The 27,563-nt window shown below is 40.5% G+C and overlaps 1 protein-coding gene across 7 annotated transcripts in view; it reads left to right on the top strand.

Annotated features, from left to right (window-relative positions):
- Positions 1–27,563, top strand: part of casz1 (castor zinc finger 1) — a 185,777-nt gene that overhangs the window by 144,302 nt on the left and 13,912 nt on the right. For 6 of the 7 annotated variants that reach the window (XM_084099369.1, XM_084099368.1, XM_084099372.1 and 3 more), the window contains 7 exons: positions 7,673–8,242; positions 14,048–14,918; positions 15,870–15,935; positions 18,740–18,830; positions 21,850–22,014; positions 23,834–24,006; positions 24,096–24,958. In XM_084099369.1, coding sequence (XP_083955495.1) covers positions 7,717–8,242; positions 14,048–14,918; positions 15,870–15,935; positions 18,740–18,830; positions 21,850–22,014; positions 23,834–24,006; positions 24,096–24,958 — 2,755 coding nt within the window. In that variant the 5' untranslated portion in view covers positions 7,673–7,716. Of the gene's footprint in view, positions 1–6,755; positions 6,875–7,672; positions 8,243–14,047; positions 14,919–15,869; positions 15,936–18,739; positions 18,831–21,849; positions 22,015–23,833; positions 24,007–24,095; positions 24,959–27,563 lie in introns of those variants that run through there. The other variant, XM_084099370.1, reaches the window with a different exon arrangement.

The raw sequence follows: 27,563 nt of genomic DNA, 5'->3' as shown, positions 1-27,563 counted from the left end.
TGGATGAATAGACACCCCATTCCAACAAGACTGGCATCAGCAAGGAGGTGTTGGGTGATGATTTGGGCTAGAATATTGGGAAGTGAGATGCAAGGTCCCTTTAGGGTCCCTGAGGGTGTCAAAAGGACTTACAAGATATGTGGAGTTTATAACTGACCATTTTCTGCTATGGTATAAAAAGAAGGATAGTGCCTTCTGAAATAAACAGATTTTCATGCAGGACAATGCACTACACTATAAACAAAAAAAGGTTAGTCAACTCAAATATCCAAGTTGTCGTTCAGTAAAACTTCACATTTTAAGTTGACTAAACTTAAAATTTTAAGGCAGCACGAACACTTACTTATTTAAGTTGAAACAATTTTTTTACAGTGTATCTCATGCTGCAAAAAAACACCACAGCAATAAAACTGTTTGAAAATGGATTTCTACACCCACTGTAAAAGTGACAACAGATGTTTGTCCATCCATGAGAATTCCCATTCCTCTGCAATGCATTTACATGTAGCAAATCATGGTTCATGGCTTTGAAAATTAAACCAATTGGAAAAATATATATTTTTTTAACTTTAAAAGTCAAACTTTCTTCTTCAACACAGGAACACAATCTGCATTCAATGAGGTTTTTACATTTCCCAACTTCTTTTACTATCTTAACCAGAGGCTTTTCCTTGAATGGCTTATTAATTAATTAATTAATTCATTCACAGCAAAGTGTCTTAAATGCTGTCAAAATGTCTTAAGAGTCTTGTTAAAGAAGTGCCACAACTCATTTCTCTTTAATGAAATTCATATGCTGGTGAGAGGGGGCATGTCTAAACATCTAAACAGGTTTCTTTTTAGGTTTCACACTGAGGTTATCTGAAAGGGCCCCCCTTGATTGACGTTATCTGGCCTGACAGCGCTTCATATCAAGGTTAACCTGACGTTCGAAGGCCCAGAGGGAATGAGGCAGAGGAAAACAGAAGAAAAAGTCCGACATCATTTGGGTCCCGCTCCTCTCTGCCACTGTTTCCCTCTCACACGGCAGGTGGAGGTTTCTGCACTCTTAATTGATAACTAATCGAGCGGCGTGTGCTGTGTTTCCCCCAGAGGACGGCCCTAATGGTGGCTTGGCTTACTCAGCAGCGCAGCTCCGGAACCACTAAATTAAATATATCCCCACAGATAATGACTCTGAGTGACAGACTCCGGTCTGGGCGGCTCCTGTGGCCACCAACCTCTCGTTGTGCCCTTGCACTGGAGGAACTAGAGTAGCCCACCCCCTTCAGCGTCTGCTCCCCAATGCCCCACGCTAACCACGGCTCCTCGTGACAAAAATACATCTCAAGCAGTTAATCTGTGCAGATATCAGCTCAAGTGCCCTTCAGTGGCATTGGGAGCCTGTCCTCGTAACCTTGCTTCCTGTCAATTCTTGCTTTGCACTCGGGCTGCCCCTCAAACAAGGCAGCTCGGTCAATTAACTCTGTGTGCCAGGGCATGCTTCAATCAAGCTACCGGCAAACAGGTGATGAGACCATCATGGGTTATTTTTAGATGTAAAAATATGATTATATTAAAGTAGGGCATCTACAGCCATTGATGTTTTTAAAAGGAAAGTGCACCCAAAGTTTACTCACCCTCATTGTTTGTTATTCCAAACCTGTGTGACTTTATTTTTGAAAATTACAATAGATACACTACCATTCAAAAGTTTGGGGACATTAAGATTAAAAAAAATAAATAATTAGTCAGCAAGGTCAAAGTACTTTTACAGTGCATTATTGCAAGAAAATTATATTTCAATTAATTTTACACTTTCTATTCATCAAAGAATCCTAATATAAAATGTATCATGATTTCCACAAAAAAAATTTTTTTTTTTTTTTTAATGGTGTCTTATGATTAAAAAGAAAGAAATCTATGGAGCGGCATGTTGACTAAATTATGTCAGAATTTTCATATTTTGGTCAACTATCTTCTTAAGATGGAATCAGGCCTATTCATTGTGCCAGCTGTGAGACCAACTTCCTTAACGATTTTAACAAGTGTGATCAGGGCACGTGCAGAACCGTTCACATCACCTCAGATTTTACTTTTCCCTAGTCCAGTCCTTCTATCCTCAGGGGACAGCTTAAATGCTTTGTCTCATAATTAGGCTTCAGAGATGTATTTGTTCTCAGAATTGAAGGGTAGCTGCCTAACTGCATTGCTTAAACAAAATATTTCCTTTTCCGTCTGTGTGTCAAAATATGCATCTGCCATTTTCTGTCCATTGTCCTCGGCGGCGAGTATGTGCGTGCCTTTTTTTCCCCTCGGCTTGTTTGTTTTTGTTACCTGCAACGGGATGTAACTGAATTATTGTATGTGGCAGAAGGTTCCAGTCTGGCAGATAGAGAAAAAAAGAGAGAGGGAGAAGTCAAAGTAGGTCCTTCAAGGTCAGTCCAAAGACAGCATGCAACATGCAAGGTCACATTCCAGACTAAAAGCAATAAGTGCTTTATTGATGGGAAAAAACACACACTGCAAGCAAGCAGATGTGCAACAGACTGATTAATAATACAACAGATTTGAGTGAGTGTTTGTGTGTGTCTGTGTACTTTCCCTCTGCATTCATATTTTGCTTCTCAAAAAACAACAACAACAAAACTTTAAAGTCAGAAAAAAAAAGAAAAACTCATGAGCATAATTGTTTTGTCCGGATGTCTGTCTCGCACTAAAAAATTGATCCCTGCATGGGAATCTGAAAAATCCATTAGAGCCCATCAGACAAAAAAAGGGCAGAATGATAGAGTGTATATGAGGAGTTTATAAAACCCCATCATAGTTTTGCCATTAATGCACATGTCAGCTGACGTTTTATTTTCGGCACAACTTCTTAATGCAACAGCTTGCTTTTGGGCATCAGATACCGCAGCAGTGTCGATTTACAGCACTAAGACCAAAAACAAAACTTTTCAAATAAGTAGCATAGAGATGTTTCTTATAACCTAGTGCAGTTCTGAGAATTTCTTTCTTTGTTTAGTCATATTTGCCCTCATTTACACTACAAACCTGGTAAACCTGCCCTGTTAGCGCCATTCCTCCCCTCTCATACTGCGACACTCAACAAACCCGTTTCAAACCTCAAATAACCATCTTTTACCTTCTAATTCTCTTTCTTTCACCTCTTTTTTCCTCTACGCTTCACCTCAGCCTTTCCTTCCATCTTTTCCCGCTTTAAGCGGCAGTTGGGAATGGCATTGTTTTTAATCATCAGAACCCAGAAATTATTATTATCGCCTCTGACGCGGCAATTAAAACTTCAGGTCAGAGGCACAACGAGCGGTGATCAGCAGCGAAGCTGAGAAGTTTTAATTAGACGATCAGAACCATTAATGCACAAAAAAAGGTGTGCGCTGGGAAATTAACGTGAACGTCTTAATCAGGGTTACCGACTCCGAAGAGGAGTCAAGTGAACAGAGAGCAAAAAACAAATCATTTCCGCACCACTGGGACAAAACTCAATTAAATATGCATGCAGAAAATGGAAATTCGGAGCATCAGCACAGACCGTTGGAAAAAATACGGCAAATTCTGTAGACGGGGTCGCAGACCTGCTTATTGTTATTCTTGTGTAATAAAATCGAAAGAGAGGCCAGATGCTGAGGAACGAGGGTTTGTGGAGAACAGGTCCGACGCTGACTTTTCCGCTCCCCTTCCCTCGCGGTGGGGGAAACTAACTCCTTCCTGCAAGCTGTAAATTAGCTAAATAAAAACAGAAGGGATTATTTCAGCATGTGTGTGTGTGTCCGAGCTTTAGTAGGTGAGGAAATACCTGGGAACCTGCCTCTTTGAGGGCCCCATCTTGTTGCAATAATGAGAAACTGAATTGCAAATATGCAAAATAAAGTGCTAAGAAAAGGCCAGGAACATGGAGCAGTTCTCATTTCTTTGTTTATTTCACATTTACTTCATATTCATTCATTAATTTTACATTTGCAGAGGCCCCTGACAGTCAGAGGTCCCGGGTCCCCCACCTAGAACAAAAAAGAGTCGATTCAGACACATGCCAGGTCAGTTAATCTGTCAAAGGGATTTTAAATATCAGAATAAAGCTTTAAAAAAAAAGTCAAAACAGAATCAGGATCTTTGAATAATGAGGAATAATCCAACACCGTCCAGACCTGTTGCATTAATGAATGCTCTGTATTATCAGGGTTTTGTCCTTGCATTACTCAACATATTTTGAAAGTCTGCATGAAATCAGACAGGGCAGATCAGAGTGTTAGATCACTGTTAAGTCAAGGGTTTAGCCAAGTAAACAGAGTTTGTTTCTAGAACAATCGCTGCAGTGGATGCCAGGTGAGAAGGAGTATGTCATATCCCAGCTTTAGCATGCATACTCTTCCTGTCAGAACGGGAAAGAGAGGGAGAGAGGGAAGAACAGGACACGCCAATCTAAGCAGTCATTAACAGCCACTTCCTCACTCTGGTGGGCTGATTGCAGTCAGCACACGTTCGTACAAATAATGCACTTCCAACGGCATTATTAGGATTTGAAACACCACTTGATTGGGCATGATATCATTCCGGCACATAAACAGAAGCTCGGCATTAAACGAGACATGCGGGGCCCGGAGAGCCACGTTCAAGGCAGCTTCTCTGTCATTCCCGGCGTCCTCCGCCTCACGGTTCTGAAAAGAAACAGGGCTTGTGGGGCCTTTGATGTGCGAGCAGATAAAAAGGAGAAGCTCTCTCACTCTTATTGTTGAATCTGTTTAAAATAGTTTCTTGACTTTTTCGCAAAGGTTTTCTCCTTATACAGTAAAAGCAGTATGGCAATTCCAGCTCTGCACTATTTCCAGTAAAAATATTGTCAGCATTAAAATAAACAGGACCTCTTAAAGAAAACAAGTTTTAGCTGTGATCATCCCCACCGTTCGTTTATTATTCAGCACTGACAGGCGTCTTTCGAGGGCCTGAAATAATAGCAATTCACTGAAACACGTTTGGACGCATCAAATCATTGAGGTTTGCTGTTTGTTACACCTATTTTTCTTAACATGAGTGCCAGTCCCCAGAGTGGTGGGAGGGATCCCAGAGGAGAGGCTGTTCTTTTATCTGCGTCCCTACTGATTTTATCGCACTGCATGCTATCATGAACACAAACGACTTGGAGTAAACAGCGGTGTTACCATAGCGATTCCCCATTGTTGGCCAGAGCTGAGGCATATCTTTTGCCGGGCATGTATTTAATGCAGCAGCTACTAACTGGTTTTCCGTGATCTTTTTTGAGCTGAGGAGCGTCTCATTAGTGCCCTGATTCTCTTTCATTTAAAACCTCAGATGTCATCTCTAAAAAAAAGAAGAAAAAAAAAGAAAGATGTATTTCGAGTGCACAGCCTTCGTTTTTATATATATATATATATATATATATATATATACATACACACACACCAACAACATATTTGTGTTGCAGTTCCTTATAAAATTCCTGGCAACTGACAAGCAGTTGCATTTACTGACAAAATAAATTTTGTACTTGCATTTGCCACTTGGCGAGTGTTAATTTTAGATGCTGGGAAAAACGCACATAAATTATGGGTAATGGAACGAGATCGCTTCTCAGGGGTCATTTCCTACAAGGAAAAGCGAGATTGCAATGCAAAGGAAATCACTAGTTAAAGCTTGAAATACTGAGCAGAGTAAACAGTAGATGACCTGTACTGTTACACCCAAATGACCTCAATCTTCCTTCGGAGGTGTTCTGAAAAAATACTTCAGAATTTATGTTTCCACTTCCTAATAGTTTTTGCAGCTGATTTTTTTTTTTCTTTTTCTTTTTTTTTGGGTTCAAACTTGCCGCCCTCAACTGGGTGACCTCTTCAACCCGGGCCTTGCAATTGTCTAAGGTAAAAATGTGCACTTCTGAGGCGTTCAGATGCATCTGGTGCAGCACAAAGCGAGCATAATTCCTCAGCTCATTGTTTCAGAGAGGAAGTGTTAAGTGTAAATACAGTAACTGAGAAAGCATGTGCCAGGCCACAGGGTGCACGGCACATCTAGAATGTAACAGGCTAACCTTGAGTTCTTTGAAAAGATCATTATGCAGGAAAAAAAAGTTACTTTCCCTTCAAAAACAAAGTGAGGTTTTCTTGTTAAAGCGTCCGTTCAAATCGAAACAGCTTTATTGACAACTTCATGGGACGGTTAGAAATAGCTCATCTCAACACAGCGTCTAACTACCAGCTAAAGCGTTCCACAGACCATTATACGTCCCGCAGGTTTCCCATTTTTTATTTACTGCATGATAAACATCTACTGTTACGAGCAGGCTCGATTTTAAGCCTGGAAAACCTATTAAAAGTGAACTTTGCTAAATCTTTGCATCAGATTTGCGGGCGAAAGGGTGACTTAGCAGTGAGAGAATTCTGCCCTTAAATAGTCATCTCTGGTTATGGACGGACCCAGAACAGCTGCAGGGGGGAGTTGACACTGGGAGAGATATTATAGATAGCACATTGGGGTGAAATAGCAAATGACCAGGACCATGCGGAATCTTGTATGCAAATTTCCACAGAATTATTGGAATGTCGAAGCGTGGAAATTCACGCTGCCCTAAGCCGTAAGGTAATATGGGGTGCAGCAGGTAATATGTGATGAGTCTATCACGCCACGTTATGACCGAATCTCTTTATTGTGTGTGACTGATCAGCTCCAGTACACTCTTGACTGTCTATATTCACAGGAAGTGTGTGTCTGACTTTGCTGAAATGAGAAAAGCTGTGTTTGTGGTGCATCACTGTTGGTGTGGTGGTCTTCTGCACTGTAAGAGCAGGTTATGGGGGCTGACAGTGAATTTGAGTGAAAGCCGTGAAGACTAAAGCATGCAGGGTGAGCGAGGTGATGTGAGGTGAGGGGATGGCAGCTACTTTTTTCTCGGTGTTTATCTCTTTTATGCACTCTTGTCTCTTTCTCTCTACTTCCAGATGCACTTTTTGTTCTTTCTTATAGTCTTCTGTGCTCTCATCCTCATGTTGTCAGAGCTAAGGCTCACATTGGCAGGACGCTGGGCCTCTTTAGGTGAAGAGAGTCTTCAGTGTCAGGCTGTGTCTATTCTGCTGTCATGTTCAGGGTTATATCTCACTGTAGTGGCTGCTTGACACACTGTTGGGGGTTTGATTGCGATCTAGTTTTTCTTCTGAGTTTGTTGGGAGAGATATTTCTCTCGTTCCCTTTCTCACCTTCTCTCATAGGTGTGAATGACATCTTACAGACACACGTGACTTTTTCTTTTTAGCTTTATATTTTTGTGTCAGTGTCTGCATCTAAGAGTAGCAGCAAATTAAAACTTAGTTAAAATGCACTTAGTTAAACAGGTTTGTGGTTTTTAGCGAGAGGCATTGTGGTTAGCTTGCAGTATTCAAGGATGGTGCAACTGTTATCATTGAGCAAGTGAATTAACTGTGAACAATGACCATAAATCTTTTGTTTTAACCACTAAAATGTTCCTTTTTCTTTTATAAAATGTATATATAAATGAAATCCAGACATATAAATACATACAAATGTGTAAAATATAAATAAAATTAAATATTTTACAAAGTGAAAAAAACAATACAATGGTGTTAAATTGTTAAATAAATGCTTATTTAAAAGTAAAACAAAAACTAGAGAAAAATTCAATATGAATTTTCTTTTTCGTTAACAGCTGAGAGGAGTTTATGCACTGAAAAGACCTCAGGAAAATCCACGATGGCCGCCAAAAGGAAAGGTGGCCTAAAACTGAATGCGATCTGTGCCAAGCTTAGCCGGCAGGTGGTGTACGACGGCAGTTCCCAGAATGCCGAGGGAGACTCAGACCTAGTGGACAACAGCGAGCGGGGCAGCTTGCTCTACGATGAGGGCGACAGGCCTGAAAGCGACTTCCCAGAGGTCCTGACCCTGGGCCAGAGCCTCGAGGAGGACCAGAAACGGCGCGAGGCCATTGAGAAGTGGGTGAATGGCGAGTATGCCGACGATCCTCAGTCCTTTGAACGGGGTGAGCACAGGGGACTCAAACCCAACAATATAAACGACGATCCCCCTGAAGGCGTGTACATGGTACAGCCTAAAGGCTGCAGCGATGAAGAAGACAACGCAGAAGATGCTGACACCATGCCCAACTCTCACGAGGGCAGTTATCAAGAAGACAAGGACTCGGTGGGCAGCCCGCACAAGGACGACAGCTACCAGCCCCCCAGCGAAGCCCCCCCTCGCCAAGCCTCCTTCTCCACACCAGGTATCGCCTCTTTCTTTTAGGATGATGTCATTAGTATTTATAGGTATTTGGACGTAACATTTACAGAGACATTTTTGTATGTTCAGATAGAAATGTACAATTTCATCATTTTGACAGCATCTAAAATGTGAACTTATATATATATATATATATGAGTGTGTGTGTGTGTGTGTGTACAACTTTTAAGATGTAAATATGTTTACAAATCCGACTGGTCAGAACAAATATTTCCAAAACTCTCAGAGGGCCTCCTGATTAATAAGATAAATGGATGAAGAGCCTTCATCTGAGAAAATTAGTTTGTAACATTCATTTATAAATGAATTCAGAAGGATAAAAAAATACATAAATAAATAGAAATGTGTAGTAATAAACTATAAATAAAACAATAAAATGCTGTAAATTGATAAATAAATGTGATAACATTAAAACTATTTAATCTGAAACATATTTAACTGATGTTGGTTAACCAACCTTTCAATTTCATGAAGTCATTGTTATGTGAATCTCATATACATATATTTTAATCTCTGATACATAAAAGATCTAAAATACGTTTTAGATGCTGTCATTAAGTTGATTTTGTGAATTTCGATGTCTAAAATAATATACAGGGTAAAGTACAAATACTTATGAATACTAAAAAGATCACATTGTTCAGTATTTGTCTGTGTGTAGCTAAAACAAAGTGCACATATTCAAGATAAAATCTCTCCTCAAAGGCTTGCCCGCTCAGTTTTCACAAGTCTTACTTTACCTGGGCTTTTTGCAAGCATAATTACAGTAACAATATGACAGTGTCACAACTATGCAAGTGCAGTTCTTGGAAAGAGAATTCTATTGTTAACATGAAAGAGTGACTCTGTTGCCACCCGCAAACATATACAAACAATCTGCATTGTGGAAAAACGAGAACTAAAAGAAGAAATGAGTTTTTAGAAGAGACTTCTAGAGACTGCCGCGTATGTGCGCGGCAGCCGAGGGGCCAAGAGTGTTGGCAGACTGGCTAAGCTTCATATTACGCCCAGGATTACACTCTGACTCTTTGATTTTCTATAAGCTCACAAAACGTAGCTACCACCCGGACCCAATTACATAGTAGACCCGCTCTGCCAAGACTCTAGGTCTCTAGTAGTTCAGGAGATTAAATCCTAGAGATTCAGAGTCAAAAGCCCAACGAGTGGCCCTTAAATCGGTATGGGAAGAAATGACAACTGCATTTCCCCCTGTATTTGCAACACGAGCATCTAGATCAGTGGTTCTCAACTCCAGTCCTTGGGACCCACTACTCTGACATTTTGTATGTCTCTCTTATCTGACACACTCAGTTCAGTTCATGGAGTCTCTCCTAATGAGCTGATGATCTGATTCAGGTGTGTTAAATAAGGGAGACATACAAAATGTGCAGAGCAGTGGGTCCCGAGGACTGGAGTTGAGAAACACTGATCTAGATAACGTGACTTGTGTTGCCATTTTTCACGAAGTGATAACAAACCAGCAGAATTTGCAGAAACCAACACAATCTCCATTTTAAAACCTCTGTGAACTTTCACCTCTGACTATCTCAGGAAGATTCGACAAAGGTACTTCACACAAAACAAGACAGAAACTATGCTAGATAACAACATGAGATTAGAGATATCACTTTGGTTAAAAACTTTTCATTTCTCTACCAAAATCAGGTTAAGTGGGTGCTTTTTTTGTTAAATGCTTTCTTCTTTCAGTTTTTTTTTCTGCTTTCTTTTCTGCTTCATGTATTTCTCTCTCTCTCTCTTTCTCTCTCATTCTGACGGTAGAAGCACCTATATGCTTGTGGCCTCTATCACAGAAGTGAGGCCAAGAGCTTCTCAGAAAATCAAGTATTTTCCGGCAAACATGAGTGCACTGTGGTTTTAATCAGTCATTTTGTGTTTATTTCATGGTCATAAAGAAAGCTGTCTGTAAATATGTGTTTGTGTTGTACACCTTTGCTTCCGCATCTTAAAATGAAGAAAAAGCATTTGAAGACTGCAGTGAGCAGACATTAGTCACCACTCTTGTCTTGAGTTGTTTTTCCCTCCTCTCTCTCTTTGTTGATTGTAACTAGGGCATCTATACTGCCATGTTACTGAGCGGCTCACAATTAAAATATTTTTTCTTCTCTCGTGCTGCTGTCTTTCAAAGGCTGATGCGGAGCGCACATAATTATGCATATAAACATAGTGGCTTAATTATCTCTCACAACATCAGTGACAATGTAATTAACAAACATCGCAAGATCAATGAGAGAAACTGCGACCTTCAAAACATTTAACTCCTCACATCAGGGGACTGAGCAGAATCCCTATCAGCATAAAATCACAGAATGCCTTTCCCATAGCAGTCAAATGCATGCTTCTCAACCAGGCTAAGCAAAAGATCATGTAAAAGTATCAGTATCTTTTTGAAGTATATAAATTATACATTTTTTCATTATATTTTAATTTATTATATATTACATATTTTAACTATATGTGAGATGCGTTTACTTTTACTAATAGCATTTTTGACTATTCGCTTATTGTGTCAGATTTTTAATTATATATGTATTTTTTTCCATAAATAATTTTCCATAAATAAATTGATTTTCTTTTTTTTTTTACATAAATAATTAAAAATCTGGGAGGAAAAGCTAATACTGTTTTCTTATATTCTTTGATTTTTGATTTGTGCAATTTATTGTAGTTTAGAAGAATTCTAATAGAACTACAAAATAGAATTTATAGAATTGATTGCGGCTCGAGATTTTCTTCAAATTTAGCTTTTATGAACAATACACATGACACACTTAGCTAATATCATCCACTGTTCAAATATTTTGATGTTTGTCGTGTGTTTTCTGGATATGGCAGCAAATTCGATGTGCTGTTTTCTGGAGAAAAATATGGAGTTGCATTTTTGACAGAAGTCTACATCTTTCAAAATATAAACTGTTGAATTCAGTCTAAAACTGAATGAGTTTATTTAAAAATCACCATCAGAAATTTCCATTTAAGATCACAGCTTTTAAAGTGTTGTAAGTGGACCCTTGATAAGTCCATGTATGTGTATATATATAATATATATATAGTGTGTGTATATATATATAGATCTCACATGTCCTTATCATTATCACCCCCTCTAATCAGCCTGCTTCTGATGGCCATGTTTGGTCAACAGAAAGGAGATATAATGTCCATTTGTTATCACACCACGAAGGGAAAAACGTACTTTAATTGCCTCAAACATAGACAAGGGCTTTGTCACAAGCTGGAATTTGCCAGTATGAAGTGGTGAGATTAGGAGCACTTCTTTTTGTACTCTCCAGTGGCATGAGGAAGAGAGAGAGAGTGCTGGGAGTTCAGCCAGGCAAATCGTACCTTTCCCCCAAAGCCATGGCTTTCCAACCTCATGCACATGACATCATTTGGAGCATGTGAGATAAGGATGAGGGGGGGGGAACTCATTTACATGCTGTTTTAAAAGGTTATCTCCTCTTAGGTCCTGGCATAATGTGTGCAGTTTAAGTCCAATCATTCTCCTGACACTGATAGTCTATTAAACGCATACAGAGCCGCCCACTGGCATGCTAGACTTCTCGTCCTGTCTACTGTTACCACCTGCTACTACTGTTGCTACAGCTATTACTTTTCCTCTGTGTAGTACAACCAACATCTCTTTTAATACCAACAGTTTGATCTTAAAGAGACTGTTCACTCGAAAAATGAAAGCTGTTAAAGGGAAAGTTCACCCAAAAATGCTGTTTCGTTGACATCTAGTCACCTCCCTGTTGTTCAAAACCTGTTTTTTTTCTTTCTTCCTTGGAACATACAATAAATCTGCTAAAAAAAACTTTGTTTGCATTCCACGGAACAATAAAAAGCATACAGCTTTGGAACAACATGAAGTTGAGTCGATCATTTTGGGTGAACTATCCCTTTAATAGTATAGTGTAGAGAGAATAGTGGATGCATATCCTACCTACAGATGACTTTTGAAACCAATAATAATGCTAATGATAGACCGATAACACTCAGAGACGGAGAGGGGGATTTCTGTCAGAAAATGAAGGGAGTTTCCCAACTGTTTGAAAAAAAGGTACAGATGGAAAATGTCCAATTACCTAAAGCAGAAGTGTCTTTGATTGCTGTCCTTGGAAAATGTTCAGGGACAGAGATTAAAGAGCATGTCCTGACTTTAAAGCTGTGTAAAATCACATGACCTGACAAAACCCCTCTAAGCAGTCGTGACCTATACAAAAATATAGTCACTGGATGCCAAATTTATGGCTGAAGCCTTGCTCTGCCAAACTGAAGTTCTGGGGATACATACAGTAGCACTAAATATCCTTCAGTATGTAATAATAGCTCATTATTTTTTATAGTTTTTATTGTGGCCGATTCAGCAGTGATTAAATTGAGGCTAATTAACAATAAATGAGTGTACTTTGTCAAAATGCTGTCAAAATAGCAGGCACTTTAACAAATGCAGTACACTTTGGTGTCTAATGACTTTTTTTTAAAGCATTGAAGGCACAAATCTCACGTTGCTACACCCATAGCTTTTAGCACATTTTCTGGTCATTTTGTCAGCTATATCTTTACCCCTAAAATATAATATAATCTATTTAATTTAAAGTAGAAATATATTTATATATTATTATAACATGAGCTATACACACCTTTCACACTTACCGTAAAAAACATGAGTTATACACACCTTTCACACCTACCGTAGAATACAAATATTAATTTTCGGTTCCTTATTTTTGCACATTGGTAAGTGTGACAGTAATACTCCAAGGCAGATTTGAGTTGAGAAAATGAGAGCTGTAAGGACTGTCATGACGCCCTAACCTTTGAGCATGAGATGAAATAACTGTATGTGTTCAAACGCATTATAGCTGCTAAAATGATGCAATGCAAAGTGTAGGGAGTTTCCTATCAAATACCTGATACATTTCTCTTAAATTTTTCATGCTCTTTCGATCTCCCAGATCACCTTTCATACTGATGTAGCACAGCTACGACTAGCCCCAATGCAGCAATGGAAATTTGGGGATTATTTTACATGCTGAGAAGGAGATGTGAAAAGCACGGGCGAGAGACCGATTTAGCAATAACATAGAAATATGAGACCAAAGCTGAAATATTTTAGTGTTAATTAGCATGGCCGTGGCTAATGTTACCTCTAACCATCTCATTTGCTCAGCAATGAAAAAGGCAATCAAATAAATAGAGAAAAGGACTGGTGGAGGGCTGGGGTCATGGCAGGGTGGAGAGGGAGTTTATCTGACACCTCTATGAAGTTGTCATCTGGAGCAGTGTTCTTGTACCAGGGTAGCTCTCCTGACAGACAAAATGAGACATGATGAGATTTTTTTTGCATTCATCTGAAGTGATAAACACCATATCAGAGCCAAGCACTAAGTGCACCAGTGCCAGAGGGGATTGTGTCCCTCACTCACACACTTACACAAATATACTTTAAAAGAGCATTAATTTGACCTTTATATGAGCTGGTTAAGAAGCAGGGGAAGCTTTCAACCCAAATTGTCTCCTTTTGATGGTCTATCTGACCTCCCTTCAGACCTGTATGAAAGTTAATGGTCCAGAATTAATTTCACTATACTGCAATTAAACTACACCTTTACCCCATTCCATTTTTCTATTTGGGCCTTGCTGTTATTTAATTTAACTGTATTTTTATTAGCTAAATCATTCTCTAATACTTTCAGATCCAGTTTTGTCATCAGTGCAATTCTGGGGTGTTATCTAAATCAACTGTTTATCTTTGTTTTTCGTATAGGAGAGGCCTCCGCACTACGCGATTACGCCGCCAACACCATGAATGAGTTTTTACACATGTTTGGCTATGATGACCAGCAGGTTCGGGATGAGCTGGCCAAGAAGATCAGCTTTGAGAAGCTGAAAGCAGCTACCTCAGATCCTTCTTCCCTGAGCAACGAGGAGGCCACCCGTCGAGCTCGCTTCTCCAAGTACGAGGAGTACATCCGCAAGCTGAAGGCTGGGGAGACCTTGCCCTGGCCTATAAACGCCAAGCCTGAAGAGCTCAACTCCAAAATGGCACCGGAGAAGAGCGCTGCCCTCATCCAGCCGGCCCTTGCGGGGTCAGAGGGACAGATATTTCCACCCGTAATGGACCACAAACAAAGCTCGCTCAATCCACCCCCAACTAACCAGTCACACATCCAGAACCTAGTTTCCCGTAACTCTAAGTATGATTACTTCATCCAGAAGCTGAAGATGGGCGAGAGTCTCAGACAGCAAAATGGCAATTCCTACAAACGGCCCTCCAAGTATGACTTGGAGAACGTCAAGTTCCTGCACCTCTTTAAACCTGGAGAGGGCAACCCTGATATGGGCGGCGCCATCGCTTTTAAGACCGGCAAGGTCGGCAGGCCGTCAAAGTACGATGTACGAAACATCCAGAAGTTCCTTCCTGCGAAGGTTGATCCACCGATGATGCCGAGCATTCTCCCAGCTACGGCAGGGACCCCAGGAACACCAGTCATCAATACGGCTGCTCCTGCCGGGGTCGTGGGACCTCCCGGGTTGCCCGTAGACCAGGCTGGCCACCTCGGCTTTAACACTGACTTCATGAAGTCCAGCTTCTCCAAAACTGACTCAATTACTACTGGAACCGTCTCTTCTGTCAAGTAAGCCAACTTTTGAAAATTAACTATTTGGACAATAAATTGACAGTAATGACAATAATTATAATAGGGATCCTGAGCCTTGTGGGGGGGTCAGAAGACCTCTGCTGTCTTTAAAATCAGATTGCAAGTTTGTAGGGGCTTGGTTGGCACTCTTTCTATGAGTTGTCTTGACCTTCAATAGTTCAGGTTAGCAAGATCCTTAAGGCTGTTCTCCAGCAGTCCCTGGAACAGCCAGCAGTGCGGCCATGTGCAAACACACACACACACACACACACACACACACACACACACATACTGTGATTTGTTGTCAGAACCAGCCCTAAAGAGGCAGATTAACCCCAGGTCATCCCCTGCTGGAGCTGCTCATGTTTTTAGTCCTGAGTTAGTGCTGCTGAACTGCTGCCACCTTGAATACAAAATGCTTTGCACATACTATAATGTGTTACATTAGGAATTCCTCCTTTTAAGTGCTTATTCAATGGAGGTGGGATGCTAAGTCAAATGTAGCCACCAAACCCAGACTTTTAAGTAACTGTTAAATCAATGTGGATTGTTTCTGAAACAGGATGTCCTAAAAGCTGTAGTCATCCCTCATACAAGGGCCAATCAAACAAAATAAAATGCATGTAGCCATTTTCTGCCTTTCTGACACTCGCCGCACACCCTCATCTTTGCATTTGTGCTCTCTCCAAAAACAGACATAAATAATTTATGCATTCAAAAACATTTTTTCCCCTCTGTGCTTTCATTGTTGGGAGGCTATGCATCAAAGCGTGCCTATATACCTCCCTAATTCATTCCCTAACCAAATCGCTACTCCATTGAAGAAAATGTATATTGATAGCCCAAACTTTGAAATGGCTCATAAGTAAATACTGCGTCAGTTTGTTTTTATTACTGATGGAATGCATACCATTAATCCCTTTCTCTTTTTTTTCCATGCTATGATAGGAATGGCCTTCCTCCCGAGAAACCTGTCACAGAGGACGTCAACGTGTACCAGAAATATATCGCCAGGTATGCAAATCCACATCCTCACAAAACTTCATGACAACATTCTTTAATCGATGACATATTTCACACTTTAATAAAGCAGGATGTAGATTTGCAAAAATACACTTTCTGTGTGGACGATAAATTACGCGTAAGCACGCCAGGTTTATAGACTAAGGAAAATTAATTGAATTAAAGACTGGAAAGTGAGTAATTTTTTCCCAGTGTCAGTTTCCCTGCCAGCGCCGAAGCTGAACTCTGTAAAATCTTAAGCAAACAGCTTGAAATGTTTGCAAAAACATCGGGCACATTAGACTGCCCTGCATGTGCCTGTGTGTCATTGGGCCTGACTGCACAGATAGTTGAGACTTTCATTTCTAATATCTGCACTTCAAATGAAGATACTGAATCAACTAAATGACAGGCACTCGCAAATGCAGACAAAGCGCAGAGATAGATGCAGCACACTCCAATATCGGCTTCTGTTTTCTTTTGTCATGCCAGTAGAAAGGTGATTATCATTTGTTTATTTATACTTGCCTTAAAGAGAGAAAAAGGCGCATTTCAAAAGGCAAAGTGGCTTTGGCGTTAATGATTACTCTCCCAAGCCGTAACATGAAGGCCACAAATCAAAGCCCTGGCACTAACAGACACACACACATCCTTGTGCACACACAAAAACCCTCCTTGGACTGATTACATTTTGCAAGAAGATTTAATTAAGGAATTTTTAATGAGGCTTCTGCTGGCACTGCCAAGAACTGTTTTGATATTTGCACTGCATAATGCATAAAATTTGTCTAAACATCTCGGCAGTTGATGCGCGGGGAGGCAGTAGATAAGCCCAGATACAGTTTCAATTTCCGTGTTGGGAAAAAAAGAAAGAAAGAGAGGAGGGGAAAAAAGAAAAATGAGGACTCATAAAAAGGGCAAATGCAGCCTGGTGTATTGGGGGGTTGTTGAAGGATCGGGTTGGGGGGAGGGGGGAGGAATCATCCACGCTAATGAGAGAACAGTCGTGCTAAAAAGCAGCTTTGTAAACTTGTCTACACCCACCTTCCCCCCACAAAAGGGGAAAAAGTTCTTTATCTCCTCGTACTGCCGTGGTTTGATGTTTAAAGAGCTTCCCTGGTAGTGTTTAGTCACTGTTTTCCCTCCTAAATGCTTTTATGTACCCAGCATTGCACCAAACTTTGATCGGCATGTCTCTATTGTAACGGGAGATGTGCGGCAATCTCTGTATCGTGGCGATATTAATATTTAATCCGCCACTGAATAGCAGCGCGGCCCATTAGCCCCCTGACGCGGCAAGTGGGAATTGTCCAGAGGCAAAGTGATACAGCTGGGGTGGGCTGCCATCCCAGGGGGGTTCTGTGTACATGGGGCCGGGAATGTTTGAGTGCGACGCAGAGGGGCTGCTAATGGTGGGTGAGTTTAATGTGTACATTTATGCATTATGAGAGCGAGATATAAAGTCTGTACTGTAGCCTGTGTTGTAATCTCTTTTGTAAAGCAATAGTTCACCCAATAATTGATCACTTCTCTCTTCGGCAAGCTTCTAACTGCTGTGATCGAATCAGTGAGTCATTGAGTTGATACTCAAGAACCAGATCAGTTAAATTTGTGAACAAATCATTCATTTTTTTAATCAAATCAATTGATTCATTGAAAAGATCCAACTAAATGAATGATTCATCCACAAACCTGATAATACTACTTCTCTCATGAACTTTCATGAGTTCAACTTCAAGTATGGCTTCAGAAGACTTGGAATGTAGTCACATAGATCCGTTTTATGATACGTTTATGGTGCTTGAAATCTACAGTTTCTTGGGTTAACTGTTCCTTTAAGATGCAAACAAAACCAACTTAAGCGCCTACCACTTCCCCAGCCCTTCAGAACACCACCCACGTTTAGCAGGTAGTGGATTCACCATTCAATTAGCTTAATGAACTTAGCAAAGTGATTTGTAAAAGCAGTCTAGGGATAATCCAGGCAGTAGGGGAAAAAAAATTACTTAGCTTTTTCTCTACTTCAGCAGATGGTGCTCTTGGCAGCGGCGGTGCGAATGTTTATTTGTGTGTTTTGAGCTGTAATTGGAGGTTTTTAACAGTCATCATCGTCAGGGTTATAATCAGCCTGTAAACACTCAGGAAATGTGCCTCTTTAAAGCACCGCCAATCCGCGGAAGACCGGGCGAGTCAGTCGGCGAGAGTGAAGAGGAGGAAGCCACACGGAGACACACTCAAACCTTTCTATTAGGCCTAACCTTTCCCTGATTAAAGCATAGGCTGTTAACCTGGAGAGCCGAACGCTGATTTGGCAGGGCTTAAAGCACGAGCAAATGAGCGAATTATGTCGGGGGTTACAGTTTAATAAGAGTCTACCTACTGCCTTTGAAGGCAATGGAACTAATTTGGTGGAGATTGCTGTGGCTGGAGAGTGAATTGCAATCGTATGGTCGAGGAAGCGTAGGCCTGTTTTTCTATGTGTTTATAGTTCTTGGTAATGACTCTGAGCTCCGTGAAGATGACTCTGTCAGTGTTAGGGCATCTATCAAGCGGAGATAAAAGGCTAAATTGCCCTTTCAAGATCAGCCCCCACATTGTTAGAGGTTTCGTATATGGAATAGAGAGAGCGCAATGCAACTCCTTTTCAGTAAGCACTGATTTTTTTTCCCTCTTATAAAATAATATCTTTATATCACTTGCTGTTTCTGAAATCGTGTTTATCTTAAGCTCAATATGATAATAATGTCTGGATTCAGAATACTTGGCCAAAACAGTAACAATTACAGTGTTTTACATATATTTCTGTCTGATTGTAGGTTCTCTGGGAGCCAGCACTGTGGCCATGTGCACTGTGCTTACCAGTACAGAGAGCATTATCACTGCATGGACCCTGAATGTAACTATCAGGTGAGTACAACAGCCACAAGCAGGATTCAAAATGAACACTCACCAAGTGCAAAACGCAAGTAAAATCGCCTGCAACGAGTGGCCAGTGTTGCAAAGCGCTAATTTTGGATTATTTAATCTTTATTTATTAATTTTAACTTCATTTTATCTTGAATTCAAATGCAAAAAGTGGGTGTCCTTTCCTCCTTTTTGATGATAAATGAAATTATGTCAGTTGGGTAATTTTTGAAATCTGATGGGCACGGTTCAACACACTTTAATATCCACCCCTTACTGCTGGAAATCTAAGCACCTTGCTTCTGTAAGACAACAGTATAATGCAGAGTGTCACAACACCATTTTGAAGCTCACCTTCCAACTTTTAGGCTTTTATCTTGGCACCATACTGGCTTAACAGGTTTAGATAGATGGTTCTAGATGGTTAGATAGGTTTTGGCTATTTCTCAAAACTCAATCAGACTGACAATGGCTTTCCTTTTTTTTTTCATAGTTAATGGTAAATACTTTCAAAAGATGCCTCCTTTTTTTCCTAAGGACATCTGCTAATACTCTTGGGCCACTCATAATCCCCTTTCACATTATTAATCTGATCCATGTCCCCAGAGTTGTCATGTTCAGCACAGCAAAATCAGCATTAAGCAGATCAGAACACAGACAGCAGCGGCTCATGCGCATATGGTGGAAAAGAGCAGGCAAAGACGGCACATTTGTCGAAGACATCAAAAATCCTCCTGCAAAGAGAGCCGCACAGTCTTTTCTTTATCAAGTCCTCTCTAGTCATAATCTCCCACTTCATTTTTAATCATCTGATTACATTTTTCATTATAAACATCCAGGAATCCTGCTGAAGACAACAGGGCAGCTGTTGCATCTAAAAGAGACTTATTCAGCCCAGCAGGCTGCCTCTTGTTATTCAAGTACAATTCCTCAAACTGTAAGCAGAGCTGGTTCAAAAGTCCCGTTGAAGCTGTCCGTTTTTGGATCTTGCATTGCTTAAGAATTCATTAGCTGTGTTTCCATCCAAAGTTGCAAATTTAACTTCCGCGCTAAATTGGAATATCGCATAAAACGAGCTCATACATTTTTTTATGTGCAATAATTCATTGGCGTTTCCATCCAGCAATTTTTTTTGCAGTATCCCAAAATGCGCATAAAAATAGGTGGATGGAAACATAGCTATAGACAGTGTTGTACATGCACATCATTTTCTGATTAAGGTCAATATTCTGGTTAAGCCTTTACTCTTAGATTTTTTTGTATCCACTTTAATCCACTAGTGTATGCCATGAAGTTTCTTTAAATGTTTGTGAAATGTTAGTTTGCAAATCTTAATATTCTAAATATAATTTCAGTGATTTACAATTCTGATCAATTCAAGCATAAGCATTGTTGCAGCTTAAACAGTAGAGCATGGGACTGGCAATCTTATTCAGATTTCTATAAACCCAGAACTTTGGCTTAATCTGGTTTTGGCAGTCATGTTATGGAATTTATGTGATTCTTACAAAATTAGAATATGACCATATTTGGATTAATACTGGAATTTTCCTGTACATGTAAAAGCGTCAGTGACTCTTGGCAGTTTAGTAATGACAGACAGGAGGCTGTGCGTACCCCAGCTGAAAGGTGAGGCTCAGATGAACTTGTTTTTGGAATTGATAAGTCATTAAAATGTTACATGACACAGTGGTGGAATATTATCCTGCGGTTGCCAGCCTTTGCTCCACTCCATACCGGCCCTGCCTCTCCTTTCATGGCCATCCTGCAATGCGATGGGAATCCTAAAATAAATGTCCACACGACCGTGTGGCCACTCTTCTAAGTACAGAAGCCCAACTGATACAATTTCCTGCTGTTTTCCACAGTTCCGCTCAGTGTGGCCGGATCTAGATCAGTATCTCTTTTTATTTGTTTGTCGACATCCCAAATTCCTGTCATCACCGTTTGTTGGACATTGGCTCATGTATCATCTATTACACTTCTTTTGAAAGAGGAATGGAAATGTAACACTTTATATAGCCAAGATTTCAGTATTTATCTTTGTGCATTTATATATCTTTATTTATTTTTTATTTGCCTGTAAGATTATCTTCATATGTGGGCAATGAGGTTTTGTGGATGTTTTTTTCTCCTGTTGCTCATTTATGTAGAAAATATGGATTTACGTTGGAAAAGGCTCATTGATTTCAGCTACTCTTGTTTCAGTTCCTGTAATATTAGCTCAAGCCCAATTACTGCAGATTTGGTTGCCCTGATCTCTCAAGAGTGAGGTTTTTCCCCCTACATCGCTTTGTCTCCCCCACCCCCTAGACTTCTCCTTGGTGTAGGAGATTTTAATTTTGAGGAGGAGGGGTATTTTAGCATATTTCCTCATTATTATTGTCTAACCCTGCACAAAACTGTGCTTTAATACTTTAATTAAAAATGGAATCATTTCTCAGACGGGAATTAAAAAAGAAAAATTTTTTGGTTGCCTTGTTTGTTTGTTTGTTGTCTTTTCCCCGTGCACGTTCCAAAACCATCTGCATGGAACATGATTTTTCAGAAGCGGAGAATATCACAACTGTGATCTCGCATGTCATGTGATCCATCTTAATTAGAAATGGTGAAATAAAATGTAATTAACAGTCTAGTTCAGGAACCTTTTGTTGAAGCAGCACATTATGCACAGATTCAAACATCAGGTGAGCTTAGAAAATACTACAAAGTCATATTTGAGTCAATGCTGTGCTTTAGGTGCGTATAGTGAGTGTATAGGGAGCCTATAAGGCAAACTCAGAATGAAATGCACCCTTCAAAGTACTCACTTTTAATTGTTCTACTCTGCAATGCGAGTATTGAAAAGGAAATTCACCTTATACCTGCTGCTACGATATGCACCATTCACCCACCTGGCTGCAATTTTCTGCAATGCTCTGCAGTTGTTGCATGAGTAATAAAAGAACGCATTGCTGGTTTCCTTCAGAACCTACACAACACCTCCCCCACCTTACTAACTCTGTATATCTGTTGTTTACAGAGATTCACCAGTAAGCAGGATGTGATAAGGCATTATAACATGCATAAGAAGAGGGACAACTCCCTGCAGCACGGATTCATGCGTTTCAGCCCTTTGGATGACTGCAGTGTGTACTACCACGGCTGTCATCTCAACGGCAAGAGTACCCACTACCACTGCATGCAGGTAAACCACAGCAAAAAAACCTAGTTTGCAAAAAAAAAAACAATGCACATTAACCCTTATACAGACACATGCAAATATCAGTTCCTCTGCTTGGACAGGATTTGAGAAAAAAATATGGTTTCACTTTATTTCGATGGTCCCTTTAACACATTCTGTTGATTATAAGTAACGTTGTACCTTCATGTCTTCTAACTCTCATTAGAGTTTTAGTAGAGTATTAGTAGACTGGTAGGGTTATGGCTGGAATAAGTTGACATGTAGTTGCAAAGTTACTTATAATCAACAGAATGTTCAAAAGGGACCATCAAAATAAAGTGTTACCAAAAATATATATTTCAGGGTATATTTTCATAAGTCTTAATTCGCCCTTACACATTTAAGGCCTTAAAAATGTCTTAAATCGGACCAGAACGTCTTAAATTCATAAAGTCATGACATTACATGTTTCATGCTTTGCAAAAAATGAATATCTTCCAATACAAATATCTAAACATCTTTAAATTAGGATACATTTACTTGAGATGCAGTCTTGAAAATGTGAACAAAATCTACATTCCTTGCACAATAATAATGTTAATAGCAGCAGGCAAATAGCACAGATTTTTGTACAAAGCAATCTATATTGACATTGAAGTACTTCAACTTTTTCCTCGAGGCCTGTATGAACATTTAAGATGACTTTTTTGTTCATAAGACAGAAGGTGTCAGAATAAATAAAATTAAAATAAAGGCATGAACAGGATGTGGCCCTCCTCTCCCCTCACCACCTTTCTCCCTCACTCCTTAGTTGGCATGGATAAAATTCTGTGAGTTGTTTATATGAACTCAACATTTTTCATCTTTTAGTACCAAGTGGCGATTATTTCCCACCAGATCTGTTTAATTCTTTACATCTGCTTATTTTCAAGGTGTCACTTTCGAGCCGAGCTCTTTTTCACCACAGGCAACAGTGGCCCAGGACTTAAGATATATTCTCTTTTTTTTAAGCCTTCCTAACGGCGTAATTGTTATTAGACATTTCAGCTCTTGTTTTAACAGCAGTGAGAACAGGCAGATGTTGGCACCCGTTCTCCTGATTTACGGAGAAAAAACAGAGTGGCATTTTTTTCATTGTTTGACTGAATATGGCCAAGTTACCCTGTTTGCACGGGTGAAAAGTGCCAGAGATGATATACAATTGCTGGTTTTAATTCAAACATTAGTTCACGTTCGTCTGCTGCCCAGAGGGCTCCTGAGTGCTGCTGTTGAGTAACAGAGCCTTTCAAACCGAAGTAAGTGACAGTCTTCCCGAACAACCCCCCTGACTCTTCTACTAAAGCATAGACCTCTAATATAGACTTAAAACCTTAAATGGAAAAAGGTTTCAACCACGCGCCGCCTCACCATGCTGCTTTCGCATGCCACATATTGCAAATCACAAAATTTAGTCCTGTCTTTTATCTCTTTGAAGCTGTTTTCATGAAACGCACACCTGTTTTTTTCGGGTAAAGGGTTTGCTCTTCATATTTTATGAGATGTCTCAAGAGTATATTTTTAACAAAGCTCAGATCTTGAGAAAATGTTTCCTGTTCATTTTTTTTAGGTCACCTGTTTTTTTGCTCCCCACATTGAGTTCATCACCAAACTGAGCTATTTTTGTGTCACATCTCGAGTTGTTGTTTTCATGTCCCTGCAGACTACAAGAGCTCAAGCGCCAAGCCACTTTTTTTCATATTGAGCATTTTTCATCCAGTGCAACAAAGTGAAACTCACACATGGTGTTTATTTCTATACCATGCTCACGCTTTTTTTTTTTCTTTTTTCATTTCCTGTCTGTCAGGTGGGCTGCAACAAGGTGTACACGAGCACGTCTGATGTCATGACTCATGAGAATTTCCATAAGAAAAATGCACAGCTGATCAACGATGGCTTCCAGAGGTTTCGCGCCACCGAGGATTGTGGGACGGTCGCATGCCAGTTCTACGGGCAAAAGACCACCCACTTCCACTGCAGGTACAATGGTCGCTCCAACTCAACTTAATGTGTCAACTTATTGGCAACTTCAGTACCATTTTTGAGTTTAATCCTTTTTCGCCTCTCAGGCGCCCAGGCTGTACCTTCACCTTCAAGAACAAGTGTGACATTGAGAAGCACAAGAGCTATCACATCAAAGATGACGCTTACGCCAAGGACGGCTTCAAGAAATTTTACAAATACGAGGAGTGCAAGTACGAAGGCTGCGTCTACAGCAAGGCCACCAACCATTTCCACTGCATACGCCAAGGCTGCGGCTTCACCTTTACCTCCACCAGCCAGATGACCTCACACAAGCGCAAACACGAGCGCCGCCACATTCGCTCCTCGGGTGTGCTGGGCCTCACTTCCTCCTTCCTGTTGCCCAAAGAGGATCAGGACGAGTCCAGCAATGATGACCTCATGGACTACTCCGCCATTAGCAGCAAGAACTCCAGCTTAAGTGCTTCTCCAACCACCCAGCAGTCCTCCACCGTATCGCATCTGCTGTCCACTCCCATCACCACCATGTCCTCCAGCCACAGCGTCAAGCCCACTGCCGCTCTGCCTCCGGCCAGCCGCATTTCCACCCTGCTGTCCCAGGCTCTGCCGAGCAATGTACCCATGGCCCTGGCACTTTCCAACAGTGCACTGGCAGGTGCTTCCAACCCCTTCTTCTCGCTCATTCCCAGAATGCCCATGACGCTCACCCCCTCTGCCGCTGGCCTGATATCCGTGGCCACCTCTGTAGCTCACTCCATGCCCAGCGATTCTCTACCCCAGACCTCCACCCCGACTGGGGACCCAGCTGCTGCTACCGTAGCTTCCACTCCAACTTCATTCGCTGCATCATCCATTATGGAGAAGATGTCGGCCAGCAAGGGTCTGATATCACCAATGATGGCCCGACTGGCAGCCGCTGCTCTGAAGCCCTCCAGTAACCTGGATGCAGGTTTGTTTCATCTTTCCACGTAGTATGAACTACTCAACTGGTGTAATTGTTAACACAGTAATTCTAATATGTATTAGTATATTTCTTAATGTAAATATTAGTCATTAATATTAAATATTAAAATAATTACATTCATTTTTATTTTAGTATTGTAAAAGTATTTTACAATTTAAAATTAATTTTAGAATTTAAAATTCTGGTCAATACTGATTCACTGATAATTATTTTATAATTTATGGCTGATTACCAATAAATGGCCGATATTAAAATTCTATTTTATCTCACTGCGTTTAATCGTGAAAACATCAGTTCTTTGGGTCACTCTGCCCATGTGTTTCTCTTTCTCTGTATCTATACCCATCAGTGAAAGGGCACTTTCAGGTCATCTTGCTCATGCTATCCACAGACGCTACACAAACTCTGATTTCAGGATTAAGGCAAAATATTAAAGGGCTGGTTTGCTGCTCTAGTCTTGTTATTGCAGCGATCATTGTCATGATACCCACAATCCATTAGCAGATAAGTGCTGAACTAGTGAGTGGGCTCTGTAAAGCTGCCTCTAATAGCATTCTCAGGAGGATCTCAGGGCCTGTGTTCTACATGCTTCCTCATCACCGGCCTCTTATCTGAGCGTGCACTCGTTCCAACCAAATGGAGCCTGAATAATATTAAGTTGAGAAATTGGAGGTACAAAGCAGCTTTTTATATGCACTCTGATATAGAGGAAGAAATATCAGAAACTGGTGAAGCAGAAATGACTCAGCGCTCCAGAGAGGGCTGTATGTGTATGTGGTGGTGTGTATATAAAGGCACTACTTGTTTCAGTATGAAAACACTGATGTGGAGTCTGTAAAGTCTTTACTCTCTAGGCGTTTTAGGCTAGTAAGCTAGTGGGTTTACTTACAAAAATAAAATACTGTATTGTGAGGGTGTCATGGTACTGATTGATTACCATATTCATGTAACATCCCAATGCTTCTTTTTTGGGAGGTATGGGAACAGGATCCTGGGTGTAAGATTAGTGTTAGCTAATATATTTGCAGAAGATCCTTAAAGGGTTTCAGCTGCTATAATGCTGTCATAGCCTTTACTCCTTGTCTCTTTGCAGGTGTAGACTTCAGAAGATCAGATCTTCTTATAAAAGTCCTACTGCCCTACAAGAAGGCAAATAAAATTAGCATATTCTCTCATGTGTGAGCACCTTGTATTTAGTTTTGGTAACTTCAAGAAAAGTAGAGAAAGAAAATCCCCTACTAAACAGAATTGAGAGTGCAGATCATAATGTGGCACTGCTAATTTTACACGTTTGCTCAGAAAAGACGTGTGAACAGGACATTTGGGTAAAATATGAAGAGGATGTGGTCAGAGCTCAGCGTTAGAAATGAGAGAATGATGTTTACTGTGACTATTTTCAAACATCTTTGTTGTTTTTTTCTAACTTTTTTGCAGTCAAGGGCCAGTTTGCAGAGAAACGCATCTCAGTCTCGCTGCATAAGAAGAGCCGATTGCTAATTTGTTCAGGTGGCGTTATTTCCTAGTTGAATACTCACTTTTTTTAAAATCTACGTTCACCCCCAGTGTGTTTTGGAGGATCTTGAAATCTGAGGGGTTCGCTAATTAGACACCCAGTACAAATGATCTTTCATGAGTTCAGTAACTTTGTTGAGGTAATTACACAGTAACATTATTCTTGGATAATTTCCAGAAAAACACAGCGTTGTGAGCATTTGCTCCCCCCCCCCTGCTCTCTTAGATCATTGCCGATTTTTATCATAGAAACTGCAAAGCTGAAGGTTTAATGAGACTCTCCTCACGTGGTCGTTATTTAAATGTCCCTTGTTAACGTCAGACAGTTTATCCCCAGAAAAAAAAAATGAGAGAAAAAAAGAAAGTGAGAGCTTTGTAGAGGTCTGATGTAGGGCACAGTCATTTACGGACAGGCGGGGAGGTTAATATCAGTACGACGTTCTTCTCGCATATAAAGACCACAGATTTGGATGGATTAGAGGTAGAGGAACTAGGCTAGTTTTAGGTGCAAAGACAGGCAGTAATTAGTCAACTGAGCGTTACACACAGTCAAAGAATTTATTAGGATGTGATGCGCCTAAAGCAGACACATCACAATGAGTCACTAGTTCACCTCCATAACCAACACAACGAGTCAAAGCACATGTGTCAGGAAAGTTAGAGTGACACATCTGATAAACTTGTGTTTGTGTGTGGGCGTTTGTGTTTTTGACCCAGAGGAGTGTCTCTCTTCTCTTTTCACATGGTTAAATGCCCTCTGAACTGAAGGCCAAGGGCAGGGTGGGCACTAGCTGTCACTTTTCCTCAGCGGGCCTGGTGTCTTAAACAACATTCACCCGACCTCGCAATCACTGCTGATGCACTCATCGCTCCATCTTTGTGCCTCGAACTCCTACTGTAGCTGTTTTTTAATAAAATACCACTTACTGGCTACCAAAAGCCCGGCTTTCTCTGTATAGCCTGAGGACAAATTAATATTTCAATCATTTGGGGATTGGAGGAAAAGCCAGGTCGCATTCCCGTCAGTGTCCCTCCCGCCTCCTTCCTCCTTTCCACATCGTCTGCATACCTATTTGAA

The sequence above is a fragment of the Abramis brama genome (assembly GCF_963993115.1).
Source record: "Abramis brama genome assembly, chromosome: 22".
NCBI lineage: Eukaryota > Metazoa > Chordata > Actinopteri > Cypriniformes > Leuciscidae > Abramis > Abramis brama.
Note: the sequence above shows the minus strand (reverse complement) of the source record. Positions and strands in the feature narration are given on the sequence as shown.